Genomic DNA, 15735 nt, shown 5'->3' on the forward strand with positions numbered 1-15735 from the left:
AGAAACTGTTTACAGCAGTGAATACACAGCTGAGAGGGAGTACTCCCTCTGATGTTATAAATGTACTGCATAGCTTTCTAGAATCCAAATACAAGATTCTGGCCAGAGGCAGAAATTATGATGTACAAATAACAATTACTGGCAAACTTTTGACTGTTTAGCACTTTTTTTTACCAGAGATTTGATTGATTTATTTATGTTGTTCATTTCACAAGTTGCTAATCAAAGTAAAGTAGTAGCGTAGGGTCAATAACAGTCCTTGTCACCCAAACTGCATATGTTGCATGTTAATTTTCTTCAGGCTCATGGTCTTGTTTTGGCTCTTCTTACTTAATACTTGCAAAGAATGCTTGCTCAGCTCCAAATGTACCTTGGGCAAGTGGTGACAATTTCTGTGATCATCCGCAATGTCTTTCTAGCTCTGAATGTTGATATCCAGAGCTGGAGGAATGTCATTGATTTTACATTTTGCCCCTTAAAAGATTTATGGTTCTGTGACACATCTTTGGAACAAAAGTTTTCTGGAAGTATTAGAGATACCTGTTATTAGACCAAACCCTTTCTGCACATGTCTCTGCTCTAAAGTAATGCTACCAAACAAGAACAATGCACATTTCTCAATCCTTTTCTACCGACGCAATACCAGACAGCAGGCAGAAAGATTAGACACAGTTGGACATGAGTCATTACTCTCATTCAGTGCTGAATCCAAAAAGTTAACACTTCTCTATAATTCTCACAAGCATTCAGTCAGGAGACAATAGCATGTGCAGTGCGCCACCTCATGCTTCACACACTGCTGCAGATGCATTTGTGTGTGGGTGTGTGTACAAGTGATTGTATGTGTGCATTTCTGCATTGTCCCAAACATTCTCATTGTCATATCAGAATGCATTTACAACAAAAGAATCCCCGAAATAATGACTTAATGGTGAAATGGGCTTCAAACAAGTGAACAATGCAAAAAACCAAACCGATGGAACTAAAACAGCTGAAGAAGGAAAGAAGTGCTTCTAAAGTGAAAGAGCGACAATCATTCCAGTCTCTTTAAGACGAGCAGGTTGCGTTTAAAGTTGTACTTTAGGGGTTTGGTCCAAACCTTGCAGGCCACCCTATGAGGGCATTTCTTGCCAAGACCCAGAGGAGGGGAGATAACTCGCAATAAACTGTACATATCCTTATAATGTATGCGCCCGCTGCAAGAAAAATACAAGGAGGGGGTGTTAGATGAGGGATCACACAGTGCACAGAGAAAGAAAAAAGTAAGGAAAGGGAAAGGCAATAAATACAGAGAAAGGAGGACATATTTACAGTGAGAAAACCTTTCTCAACTGCACACATTACAGAGGGAAGAGAGAGAGAAAACGGGTTCAAACATTTCAACTGAGCACACATTGTGCAGATAGAAGAAAAACAGCAAGACGGACATGGAAAGGGTTGGATAACTCTTTTGCTCAGATAAGCCAGCTTAGTTTGGTTCTGATTATCATACAATGTGGGACACGGTTCATTGTCACACTCTTCAGACTAGAGCGTGACCCCAGCCTAGCCTCGTTTCAAAAAGGGAGAGAAATTCAAGGGTTAAGAGTCACTTTGCATTTTATGTTGATATTTTACTGTGTAGATAAAAAAGTGTAGTACAATGTGTAGTGTTCATGTATTGTTATGGGGTTGTGTCTACACAGTCAGTGTGGTTGTGTATGTTTGGACAGCGGGACTCACCAGGCGGCAGGGTCGTACTCAGCCCATATCCTTACATACTCATCCAGGTGATGAGGCCCCAGGATGGAGGAGTCCCTGGTTAAGTACTCAAAATTATCCATGATGACAGCCACAAACAGATTCAGCATCTAAAAACACACAACAGAACTTTTCAACTCATAGTTGAAGCATCTCTGCCTACTTACCCATTAACACTGAAGAGATTCTGTGCGTAATAACTTGGAATAAAGTCCTAATCTTTAAATCCGCTGGAGAAATTAATTGTTTTATCGAATTAAGACATATGCCACCTTAACCCCCAATTTGCACTGGATGCGGCTCCGCTGCGCCACCGTAGCTGATAGGTTTCCACTTTATGTGTCTATGTGTTAATTTCCACCAGGTTCGCTGCGGTGCGTGTCTGCTACTTCCCAGATGCCGTAATCCGGTGCCCTCCGCCACATATACGCAGGGCTTCTATTTCTGGCGGACACCGGAGCACGACGCATCAATCAGCTCAGAGCAAATGAAGCTAAACAGGAAATTAAGCACGTATTCCGCAATAAAATATTGGGCTACTTTTCAAAATAAAGCACTTCAGATTATATTTCAAGTAACTACATCACCAAAACGTCAATGTGTAAAAACAAAACCACATTCACTATATTGTTTCCTCTGATACTGTAACTGTATTGTAAACTGCAGCTACTTTGATTTAGTTCATGTTTTACTGGTGCAGTTTTATCTCTTCTCTGTTGGCTGTTGCTAAAAAATGTGGCTATGACAAATCCAGAGAGTCCAACCTTCTTGACCTCCATCGTTAGGAACACTGACCTGTTTATCTGTTTATTGTTGCGTTTAGAACACATACATTTAACTGCGTTCTCGCGCGATTATCTAAATATCGTAAGAACTCCTCTGTCTCGTGACGTCACAGTCGTTCCTGGCGCACTCAAAACAAAACCGGTGGGGATTACCGGACAGCGGACACGGGGAAAAACCGGATCGGTGCCGTGGCGCAGCGGAAACGTATCCAGTGGAAACCCCCAGTCAGACAGCAGAAATCCTTCCAGAATCAGATTTTTTTGCCCATATGGGACCTGTTTTTGATTTATTAAAGACAGTTTGAACCACACAAATGATTGTTTTTTTCAAATCCAACCCAGGCCACTTTCAGATGTGTTCCTAAATCCGATTTGTGTCTGATACTTGGAACTTGACTGCTGTCTGAACGGCCAGGTTGCAACCTTTACATTTTTGAAATGTGATAAACGCCACACTTTCTAATCCCAGGAGATTTGCTGGGGGAAAAACACTTCTTAAAAATGAGTTGACTGTTATGGTGCTGACTTCAGTTGTACAGAAACCTTTTCAGTGACACACGTGCTGAGCTAGATGCCTTTACATTTCTTTCTGTAAACACAGCGCATGCCTGCACATTTTACCTCTTTTGTGCATGCGGGTCTGCATGCCCAAAAACAACACATGTTGTCTAGAAGTCATGTTTGAATGGTTATTTATTATTTAAAGGGCCCATGTTATGCTAAATCGGGTTTTCTGTGCTTTAAACATCATTAAAGTGCTACTTGGGCTTCATACTTTACACTGATAGAAGTCTAATTTTATGAATAATATAAACAAGCACCCACAAAAAAAAAAAAAAAATTCTACAAAAGGAATCTGAATTGTGCTTTAAGACCTGCTGTCTGAACATAACCATACCACAGGTCAGGGGTCTGCAACCTTTACTCTACAAGGAGCCATTTTGCCTCATCACACCTGGATTAAAGTCTTCCTGGAGCAGAAAAAATACCTTCTCAACAATGAAGACAATACAGTGTATTAAATTATATACAGTTAAAATTATATAATAATAATGTTTGATTTAATTTTATTGATCATGTAAAGGGCAACTTAAAAACAGTTTAAAATAAAATAAATTGACAACAAGAAATCAAACAGTGTCTTGCAATCATCAAATTCTGACACATCTCAGTTTACATGAACACAATGTTATATAAAGAAGATTTTTTTTCTTTTCGTTAATGTATTTGAAAGGCTACAAAAAGTAACTTGAATGTGATAACTCACGATCAAGTGGTCAACATATGCTAATTGCTAAATTCTTGCCACACATAAAGCATGCATATTTAACCACCACATTGGTGGTTAAATTAATCTGTTCCCACACATAAAAATCTCTATTTTCTTCCAGAATAGTGTTTTTGTTGGTTTAGTTATCCTACCAGGGATTTAAAACTTAAGGTTAGTCACAGGTGCAGGAAAGTTGATGGTCTGTAGATGTTGCAGGAGGTGAAGTAGGAAGGTGCTGAGTCATTGCACAACGTGATTTATTTTTAGGTTAACAAATTGTTATATCTTGATTTTATTTGTCATTAATCATTAATAGCATCTGTAAAAAAATAACTTTATTTTAATACTTTTTTTAAGCTATAGAGAGCCATTGGAAAAGAGTCAAAGAGCCACATGAGGCTCCAGAGCCGCAGGTTGCAGACCACTGCCATAGGTCTATTAGATCAATAAATTGAATCTCATTACCTTAGTTGAAACTACTGCTCGAAAGTGTGCTTTGATGGCCACTGTAAATACCCCAATTTTTTTTTTACAGAACCTAAAAAGTTTCACGCACTGCATTGTGGGATGTGGAGTCCTGATTATTCTCACTGTGATTTCTTGTGTTTCTTTGCCAGACAAGGACAGAGGTTCACTACTTGACGCCATTTTATTCTAGTTTGTTCCCAGTGTTCCCAGTGTTCCCTCATACCACGAGACATTCAATCGTGGCCGGATTCGGATCTTTCCCTGTAAGCCCCAAAATAATCATCTGGCATCGTTTTGCTGCAACTTTCAGTGAAAACAACAGAAATGTGCTGGGAAGTCACTTCTATGAGGCCTACACTATGTCATTATTTTATTAAAAATGTAACATCACTAGCAGCTTTAAAGTAAGACCAAGCCCAGTCAACATCTACATGAAGTTGAGATCCTTGAATTTAAAAAAGAATAAACACCCAGAATCCAAAATACATATGATTTTTTTCATTTTTATTCTTCCTTTGTAGACCGATACCAAATGGTCCAAGAACCAGTACAGGCCTGCGGCCCAGTGGGCTAGAAGTCATGTTTGAATGGTTATTTAATATTTAAAGTGTTGACTTACCAGAAAGGAGCAAAGGAAGATGAAGGAGACGAAGTATGTGTAGGCGAAGGTGCTTCCACACTCAGGTTCAGTGTTCCCAGAGTCTGGATCGCAATCTTGACCACCAAGGCATGATAACATGATCTCATGCCATGCTTCGCCCGTAGCGCTCCTGCAGAGGTCAAAACAAACACAAGTTTGTTTAGAATGTTAGCATCAACTAAAACATATTCTCAAAGCTTAAGAAATCTAACAATTTGACATAAAGAATACACTCCTGAACACATTTTATTTTTCTGAGTGTACTAACACCAACAGTTTGGACTTAAATCTGCACAAACAAAACAAGAATAAGAATCAGAAGGAATAAACTTGCCTGAAGAGCAGCATAAGAGCCATAATGAAGGTTCTGAAGTTATTGTGCTTGTTGATGGCTTTCTCCCTCTCCTCGTCCAAAGCTAGATTTCCAAACAGCTGGGCACAGAAAGGGTGGAAAAAAGACCAGACTCAATTTAAGAGAGCAGTCGAGAAGTAAACAGTGCTGAGCATTCTAAAAAAAATCACAACGTTGAAATGCATCTATATCTTTGGTGGATCTTAGCAACCCCCAGGCATGTTTGCATTAGAAATATTTGCTTGTGGGATTGTATTCATCTATGCAACTGTGATCCCTTGGTTTCTTTTTGTCTAAAATAGCACAAACTGACTTAAAACACACTAAAGGACATAAAATACACAAGACGACTACAAAAAACGACTGAAACTATACAAAACAACAAAAATACACAAAACAATAACACAAAATACACAAATTATATAAGAAACAATAACAAAAAGGTATAAAACAACAAAAATGCAACACATGAGAAAAAATACACAAAACAACACAAAAATAGAGAAAAATACACAAACTGTATTAATGCTCAGCTTGGTCATTATTCTAAAGGCAAACTTTGTGGCCCCTGCTGAGATAAAAGTTGCCCATCCCTGTAGTAGATGCTTGAACTACGATTTACATAAAGGTTTAAATACGCAAGGTTAATAAATCATATTTTTTCTTGTGTGAACTCCATTTTTTAGCTTTTTGCCACGCGTATCATTGATTTTACACAGTATTTTGAGGCCCCTGATAGAACATAGTCAACTCGACAATGCTAATGTTAGCTTATTTACCATCATGTCTCCCCCTTTACACACTTACCTGCATGCCAATGATGGCGTAGATGAAGAACAGCATGGCAATAAGCAAACACACGTATGGCAAAGCCTATCAAAGTAGGAACAGAAAGTTCTTATCAGCACGAACAAGTTTACACTTAATACATTTAAATGCTTTTTATTTATTCCTGAACAAATTTTTTAAAAAAAGAGACAGTTTCACTTATGAAGTAAAAAACAACAACTTTGAGATGAAAATTAATTATCAGCCAAAATAGATCCACAGGTGGTGATTGAAAAGTTATTTTTCCTTAAGATTAATAAAATTAGGTTTTGTAATTGAGAAAGCTTCTTGCTGCTTCAAATGCAGCTTTTTGCTTTCGCGGTCATTTTATAAGATTTTACTCCAAGGTCAAGGTACATCAGTATCAGCTCACACCACCCGTCACTGTTTGAGCCAAAGTGGAATTAATAGAAGGACAACACTGTTGAAAACAAATCATAAAAAAGCAAGAATGGAATTTGCCTAAATGCATATTGACAAGCCACAAAGCTTCAGGGAGAATGTCCTTTAGATCAGTGGTTCACAAACTTTTTGGGCCCAAGGTACACCAAAGAATTATTGGTGCTATTGTGCAAAATAGCCTTTAATACATGTGTTATCACTCATTTCATGTACAATATCTGTAAATGTGCAAAATTATTTACTATGCCAAATAACATTTGACAAAGACAACAATATTACTATAAATATTAATATTTATTAAGAAAATATATATAAAAAAAACTAAATTAAATATAGAGTTTGTCTCTGCATTATGAAAAGAGTGCATAAAAAGTCGTAAATTAAAAAACATTCTTTTTGTGTAGTTGTATATTGCAACAATTAGGGTGCTATAATATCTGTTTTATTTTTTTCCAAATCTGGTCGGCTCTGATTTTAGGAGTCAGTGATGATTTGTGTAGTTTTTTGGCAGTTTAGATTGTGTTTTGTGTGGTTTAGGCGGTGTTTAATGCGCCTAGCATACGAGGGGGGCAGGCAGTGCACCTAATGAGGGGTCCCCGGAAACATTTCCCCATAAAAAAAAGTCCCTTGCCTCACGGTGACAGCATTTAATGCCGATTCTGCCCATTTCTGCGTTCAACAGTAGATTCTGTTTTCATTGGCCGATTCCGTGTTTCCGTCCGTGATTCCGTTAACGTGGATTTTACAGGGCCCTAAATAATAATGTAGGGTTGTCAAAAAATCCCAAGGCACATCTGGACTTGCCTCATGGCACACCAGTGTGCTGCGGCACCGTTTGAGAACCACTGCTTTAGACAGATGAGACAAAACTGGAGCTTTTTAGTGAATCACATCACAGACGCAAAAATGATTTATAGAAATTAATCTACTGTGAAACATGGAGGAGGCTCAGCCATGTTCTGGGGCTGCTTTGCTGCAGCTGCCACAAGGTGTCTTGAATCTGTTCAGGGTGCAATGAAATCTCAAGACTATCAAGTCATTCTAGAGGAAAACGTGCAACCCAGTATCAGAAAGCTTGGTCTAAGTCGCAGGTCATTGGTCCACAGGTTATAGACCCCAAACACACAGCTAAAAGCACCTAAAAACAAAACAACTGTTCTGAAATGGCCTTCAATGAGGCCTGATCTGAGTCTGATTGAAAGTTTGTGGAAGGAGCTGAAACGTGCTTTCTGGAGAAGATACCCTTAAAATCTGAGACATTTGGAACATTTTGCTCACAAAGAGTGGGACAAAATACCTGTTGATAGGTGCAAAAAGTCTCATTGAGAGTTACAGAAATCAACTGATTTCAGAGATTGCCTCAAAAGGTTGTGCAACAAAATATCAAGTTAAGGGTACCATCATTTGTGTGCAGTTTCGTTATTTTGTCTTGTTAAACCAAATTCAAAAGCAATGTCCGATTTTCATTTAATATATTTCAGTGCCTTTTTATCTATTATTACTTTCGTCAGTTTCAAGTTATTTCAGTGACCACTGGGTTTTTCTTTCTATAACAAAAGGGTACCAACATTTTTGTCCACGTGTGAACTGAATAGAGTTAAAATTTTAGGATCATCAAAAACCAAAAAACCATGTTTAAACATGAAAGTTTACATTTAAAGATTTTCAAAATTCAGGAATAGTGACTTCCCTTGGTGTCATACAAAAATATCATGTAATGTTTTTTCATACCTTGAAGGACTGAACGAACGTCCACAACAAGATACGAATAGTCTCTCCTTGTCGCAGCAGCTTGATGAGTCGAGCGGCTCTGAAGAGCCTCAGGAAGCTCAAATTAATGAAATTATTCTGTATCGTAAAAGAAACGCACAATAAATGTCAACAGGAGCTCAAGGCCTGCACAGCTTTACTGAACACAAAAACATAAATCAACAGGAAGTAGAAGGAGGGACAAAGAGAGAAGAGGATGTCCAAAACAACAAAGTGTTCAAACTGCAAACTTAATGGCTCAACAAATACCGATGCATAAAGAGAGGAAAGATTTCAGATCAGAAAAAGAAGAGAGAGAGAGAAAGGAAAGGTTTTTTTTAAAAAAAGAAAAATCATAAATTGCAATTGTTTAAAGTTTCATCATCCAATCTGGTAGAGCAAAAACGCTTTTTTAAGGAGAACCAAATGCACTGATCTCTGGGTGGGGGTGGGGGGGGGGGTGCAAGCAGGCCACATAGGATGGAGCACGGTGCACTGCGCCTGTCAGCCACGCACGCACGCACGCACGCACACACACACGCACACACACACACATACACACACACACAATATCCAAATTAAGACCCAAACTGGGGTTTTGCCAATTTGCATCTTGTTTTTTTGGATAAAACGTCCTTATTTTGGATTATTTATCGTATGAACACAAACGTGTACCATGTTTGATGCAGAAGGCAGTCAAACTCTCTGTTGAGACGTGGGTGTTTTGTAGCTGACAGGGAAGTCACGGCAAGATGCATGAGGAGAAGGTTAAGGGAGGAGGAACAACTTGAGTGCAAGCATTACTGGGCATGACAGCAAACCTCTAAAGAACCTGGTCTCCATGCAGACCAGTAAGGGCCAGTCAAACATTCACAGATTTTGAAGCACGCAGATGTTTTTTTTGTTTTGTTTTTAAAGAAATAAATATGTATTATTGTGATTTACAATGAATGGGTTTAAACTGCATGGAAGTGTCGTGTCTGTAAAAGTAGAACAAACGTGTGGATGGCTTCCAAATTTATTCTCAAACTAAAACTGATTTTTTATGGAAATAAAATCTGGCATCACACATTTGGTTTTCGTCTAATTTGATCTGGCGTTAGAACTAATGTGGTCGTAATTAAAGTAATAAGTATTGTGTGGTTTGGACTGAGGAGTGACACGTATTCTCTGCCTAAAATAGCTTTGTGCTTTAAGCTCATCTCATCACATACTTAAAGGGATCCTCCACTGTTAGAAGATCTACGCCTAACAAAATGCAGCATTATTTTTGCGCTATATTTGTTTTATTCACTTTTAAATAAAGAATCTGTGTTCCGCCATCTTGAAATGTCATCCCAAGCCCCATTTACCTGTAAACATCCCATTGTTTCCTTTTGGACTGAAGCATTTAAATGTTTTTAGCCTGTTTTTTTGTTTTTTTACATTATTTAGTAGCTTTTTCAGTCAAAATGGAGTCATATTGTGTATTTGTGCTGACATTTTGCATTTTTTGAGTGATCTGTATTTCTGTTGTCATTTTGCTTTTTTGTTAGTGCTGTGGGTTTGCAGTTATTTTTCGTGTTCTTCTTGTCTTTTGATGTATTTTTGTTGACATTTTCTGTATTTTGTATATTTTTTCTAATAATTTTGTATCTTATTGTTGTGGTTTGGTTCATTTTTGTAATAGTTTTGTGTGGTTTTGGAGCATTTTCTGTGTTTTTCTCGTCTTTTACTGTATTTTCCTGCAATGTTGTAATTCTTATATGTTTTTTTCATGTATTCTTGCTCTTGTTTGGTGTATTTTTTTATTTTGTACATTTATTTTTTACATCTTTAACTTTTCCTGATTATTTAGACCAGACATAGACAACTGGCGGCCCGGGGGCCACATTCTGCCCTCGATCTAGTTGTATGTGGCCCCCGGGCCGCCAGTTGTCTATGTCTGGTCTAAATAATCAGGAAAAGTTAAAGATGTCAATGTAAACCTCTTAAACCTCTTTTTAAATCAGTTGTGACCCGAAAAGATCAGTGACAGCAGGGGGCGATAGTTCTAACTCTGTGATTTCGTAGTAGACGATGAAGCAGAGAAGAAGAGCTCTCCCCCCTTAAACAGTGCACAGCTGATGCTCTGGTGGCTGAAGTCACAGACTGTTGAAGGACTCCTACCTAAAAGGACTTTTAGGTAGGAGGATTTGTGTGTCTTCAACAGGGTGTTTACAGGCAAATGGGGTTCGTGATGTCATCAATCACGTGATTTTAAGATGGCCAAACACAGGCTCAAAAATGGTAAAGTAGCCTCATTACTAAAACTAGTATCGTGCAAAACATTGCGTTTTGTTAGGCATATATATTCTAAATAGTACATTTCAGAGGCTTTAGGCCACATTTGTAAAAACAGTGGAGGATCTATTTAAGTCATCCATAGTTGATAATCACCACTAAGGTTCTGGTTCAACGACCAGTTCCAGGAATAACCCTGACATCGCCTTATTTTTAGATCTTAAGATTGGTACAAGCAATGCTAGTTTGACAAAATGTGCAAGAAATCTGATCAATGTAATGACACTAGAGTTGTGATTGACTCTCATTCAGTGCCATGTTTTACAGTGTCTGGTTGTCCACGACAAACACAAATTACTCAAGATGTAATTGAACATTTTCAGTACAGCTTCACTTTTATTACATATGTATTTAAGATTAAAATATTAATTTTTTTTTGTTTTAAAATATTTGTTTATCTTAACACAGGGCCACAAACTCATTTTAGTTCAGGGGCCAATATGGACCAGTTTTGACCTGAAGTGGGCCACAGATTTTAGGTGAGAAAAAGAGCTAATTCATGTGCAATGGTTTGCACTTCCACGTATAAATAATAAAGTATGTTAGTATATCATTACCTGGAGGATCTTAACTTTAAATTTCCCTGATTTTGGGAATTTGGGGAAATTTCATGTAATAATTTGAGATTACCAACATGTGATATAAGGACTGGAAAACTGAGCTCTGCAAATAATGTGAATTTTAACTGCATTTCTGTATTTGGAGGGGCTGAGATATCTACAACTAAATTATTAGTAATTTACAAAATGTTTCATGTTTTGTCTATCATTTTTAATTTCCCAAGGGGGCTGAATTTTATGCTCTAAAGGGTCTTGAGTTTGACATGTGTCTTAAGACGTCAAATTAAAATCAAGATTTTTTTGGTTTTTATTATTATAGAGTTCGAGACGTTGTTTAAAATCATTCATTCACTTTTTCAAAGCACAATCTTGATTTTGGTGCCACTGACTATATTTTTTTTCATTGACATTTTGTGTTTGTTGAAAGTAAACATTTTCATTTTGTAAAAAAAATATTGAATGCCTACCACTTTAACTTCAACAGTGTATTTTTTTTAATCATATGTGCAGTTACAAATGATAATTAATATTGTTTCACTAAATATAGAGCGTTATTTAAGTAATCGTTCAGTACGTGCATGCACTGGAGGTCAGGGGTTGTGACTGGACGTGAGTGGGGGAGGTGATTGGGGGCGGGGTCATGAGTTCAGGCACACATGGCCAATGGAGATGCAGCAAAAAGCTTGGAGAGATAAATTATAAACCAACCAGATTCTACATGTTTGAAGATGTAGAAAGATGAATGGGGGAAAGATTTTGGTAGTTGTTTAAATTTGGAGGTGAGAGTAAATCGTGATTGTTTTGGTGGAAGAGTAGGAGTGTGAAGTTGGTCGTGTGTTGAATTGGCCGGGGGCATGGGGCAAAACACACACCGTCACCATTATCATCATCATCATCATCATCACAGCACCACCATGTGTCATGGCGCAGCACGGATGGAGAACACACGATGAAGGATTTCATAGTGCATTTTGATTGGATGGATTTTTTTTTTTTTTTTTTTTTCAGAGGAGGAGTGGGAGGGGCGTAGGGTGCCAACAAAGTAGAGAGGTTTAAAGAAAGCATGTAAAGAGATAGAGAAGAAGGACGGAATCATTATGGGTTTCACAGAGGCAGAAAAAGTTCAAACCAACAGCAACAGTTGAAGTGAGAGACACGAGGTTCAGCCTCTGTTTGATGCCAGGCTAATGTTTATTATAACGTTATTATTTTAAACTCACTCTGGTTTAGCTTTGGGCTGCTCCAACATCACCTTATTCACCAAACTCAGCTGTTAATGATCGACTGTAAAACTATATTTAAACAAAAGGGCTGACAACTCATCTGACTTACAGTGTTACACACATTAAAGAAACAAATGTTGCATTTGAACCTATGATATAAACCGATTTCTCACATTACAGCAGGGCAACATTAGAGAAAGCGTTTGTCATAAAAGCAGCTTGACAAGTACAGGCTGATGTTAGAGAGACTTTAAAATATCTAAAAAAATAAGAGTTCAAGGTTAAAATGGTTTTGCTTAAAAAAAGGTATGAAACTGTCAACATCAATAGTACTGCAGCATAGCAAACAAATCATTCAACTTTTCATAAAAGCACCAAAATTGGTACATGACTTATGTATTCTGAACAATTGTGAATAGGTATAAGGTTTTATATGTAGCTGCTTCAACGTGTGCAATTATTTCACAACATTTTCATTATTACGAGTATCACTTCTCCTTTCAAAATACAGTAGGGTATGTAATCTATAATGCAACTGATGTTGACTTCAAACCAATTGAATGTGATGAACATCATTTAAACCATGTTCTCTATGCAATAATGCAGTGTTTCTCAAATGGAAGTACGTGTACCCCTAGAGGTACACAATGGCACTACAGGAGGTACATGAGAGAGAGAGAGAGAGAGAGAGAGAGAAAGTGAAAAATTAACAAATAAAGTTATTATAAAATAAAGTAAAAATCAGTTTTGGTCCCACTAGGTGTGAGATGACTGGAAATGATGAAAACTATATAAATAAATCTTTTCAGGAGCCACTAAATCTGTTTTTCAACCTTGGGGTCAGGACTCCATGTGGGGTCGCCTGGAGTTTAAATGGGGTCGTCTGAAATTTCAGAAAAATTAAAAGATTTTTTGAAATTTTTTTAATTATTGTTCTTTAATAAAATAAAATAAAACACAATCTTAAACAACTGTATTTCTACTTTCACTATGTGAAATATAAATCTAGTTCAACTGCAGTGCAGTAAAAAAAAATAATAATATATATATATATATATGTATATATATATATATATATATATATATATATATATATATATATATATATATATATATATATATAATTCTGAGGGGAAAAAAATGGGGTCAGTAGAAATTTTTGATATCAAAATGGTGTCAAGATACAAAAAATGTTGGGAAATTACTGCACTAAATATTTTTTCTTTCTCAAAAAAATCTCGAGGGGTTCCCTATCCAAAATTGTTCAGATTACACTATTCTACATGTGTACTAACTGTAAATAGTTTATGTACAATATCCAACACTAGAAAAGTTCCTTCATTAAAAAAAAAGTCATAAGATCTTTTTACAAGTTACAAACTCGTGATATAAATGTTAGATGTTAGAAGTCTGTTCATTTTAATCGTTAAAATTTTAGAAGAAGTCAATCAAACAGTAAACAAAGGTCACACTAACAAAGATCTGCCAAACCAAAGGCAAAGAACGACTCCATTGAACCTCACAAGTCCAGTTTTAGGGACTGTGGGAGAAAACCAGATCAGCCAAACAGACACAGATTTGGTCCCACACTTGCTATTGTGAGAACATCTGAAATTTGGAGTGTCCTTTGAGCTAAAAGACAGATATACTAACATCTGCTTCACCAAGAACCGAGCAAACAAACAAATAAAAAAAGAAGCGAGCAAACAAACAAAAAGCCACATTTGTCCTGAAACATCACTAATCTGTCTACCTGAAGTCAAATAAAACTTGAACAGTTATCTGGCGACAAGGAATAAACGTAGTTTGTTAGCGTTCATGTGCTCAACTGGATCTCACAGAGGATCATGAAACTGTCACAATAACCAATCTTGTCGATTTCCTGGGTTTTTCATGTTGCATAACCAATGTCAATTCCATGTATTTCAATTGGAAGGAACATCGTGCAATGATTTTCAAACATGTATTTTTTTATTTCAGGACTACAGGCAATATGCCACCGTGCAAATAAAGGGTTTGATTTGATTAACTTAATGAACCAGAATAGATCATTTTATTCAGGGTTAGGGTAATAGGAAATAATGACCAACAGCCCCCATAAACCCTATAGTCTCACTATATTGATGTATACTGTATAAATAGTCATAAATAGTCAATGTACATAATATATGTAAGTGTTATTGTACATATATATATATATACAGTATATATATGTACTTGTATGACCAGACGTGTGTATATGGATATATGTAAAACTCTATAACCTTTTCCCCTTTTATAACACTTATAGTTCATTGTAAATGTTGTATAGTGAAAGCCTGTTTTCATGTTAATCTTTTGCACAATATAAATGTTGCTATTTTAAATACTTCTTTTGGTGTGTACATCGTTTTATGTCTTGTTTGTTATGCCAATAAAGCTGTTTTCAATTGAAATAACTTGAAATTCATTCCAAGCAGCATGAAAAAAATGAGTAAATCTTGTTAACATGTACAAAAAAAATCTATTAATTTACGTAATAGTTTCACCATCCCCATGAGCCTGGGCTGATACACTTTGTTTTATTTTAAGGTAACTAACAAATGTTATTCGTATGTCGCACTAATCCATACGTGACGCTGATACTGTATCTATGAAGCCCTAATACAGAAAAGCTGATTGACTGTGACATCAATATCAATCATGTCACATATCATTAGCACGTCAGTAAAAGTAGCATGAAATTGAATTAGTGAGTCAGCAAAATGTAACTTGAGTTCCTTTCGACATGGTCTGAAGGTGTCTTTAAGTGGGCTACCTGAAACCAGAGCCACACTCAGGATTAGCAATAAATGCTAATCTGAATAAAAGGAACTTTGGAGAGACTTTATGGTTTGCATGATTAAAAAATGATTGATAAGCTGGTCAACAGAGAGAGGCTGAATCTGCTACTACATCCACAAACTATTCACAGAATAATCACACAGAAACAGAAAAAACAACACAGTTCAGAGAATTAGGAATACAGGTTCAATATAAAGGACACATAATGAATCTGTTCTTGATTAAAGCCTGTTTAAAAACAGCAGAAATGTAGAACTTAAGTTGAGACAAATTGCAATTTCAGCAATTTTACTAGATGTTTTTTTTAGGGGGGAAATTAAATTGTGCCAAGCCTGGCAGATGTAGTCATGAGATAACCATTGAAAACTGTTCATTTATTTATCTTTATGAAATAAAGATGGATATATATATATATATATATATATATATATATATATATATATATATATATATATATATATATTATATACATTCAATCAATCTATCTGTAATTTGCTGTTTTTTGTAAATGGCATATTCAACTTCACACTTTCCATGTACAGTGAACCCTCGCCAGAACGCGGTTCAAATTTC

At 36.6% G+C, this 15735-nt stretch overlaps 1 protein-coding gene across 31 annotated transcripts in view; it reads right to left on the minus strand.

Moving 5' to 3' along the window:
- Nucleotides 1–15735, minus strand: part of cacna1ab (calcium channel, voltage-dependent, P/Q type, alpha 1A subunit, b) — a 191650-nt gene that overhangs the window by 42585 nt on the left and 133330 nt on the right. For 15 of the 31 annotated variants that reach the window (XM_028446613.1, XM_028446586.1, XM_028446559.1 and 12 more), the window contains 7 exons: nucleotides 11825–11830; nucleotides 8217–8333; nucleotides 6063–6128; nucleotides 5238–5335; nucleotides 4883–5033; nucleotides 1723–1850; nucleotides 1100–1196 (listed from right to left, as the gene is read on the minus strand). In XM_028446613.1, the coding sequence (XP_028302414.1) occupies nucleotides 1100–1196; nucleotides 1723–1850; nucleotides 4883–5033; nucleotides 5238–5335; nucleotides 6063–6128; nucleotides 8217–8333; nucleotides 11825–11830 (663 nt within the window). The remainder of the gene's footprint in view (nucleotides 1–1099; nucleotides 1197–1722; nucleotides 1851–4882; nucleotides 5034–5237; nucleotides 5336–6062; nucleotides 6129–8216; nucleotides 8334–11824; nucleotides 11831–15735) is intronic. The other 16 variants (XM_028446747.1, XM_028446772.1, XM_028446682.1 and 13 more) reach the window with 3 other exon arrangements.

The sequence above is a fragment of the Gouania willdenowi genome, chromosome 1 (assembly GCF_900634775.1).
Source record: "Gouania willdenowi chromosome 1, fGouWil2.1, whole genome shotgun sequence".
NCBI lineage: Eukaryota > Metazoa > Chordata > Actinopteri > Blenniiformes > Gobiesocidae > Gouania > Gouania willdenowi.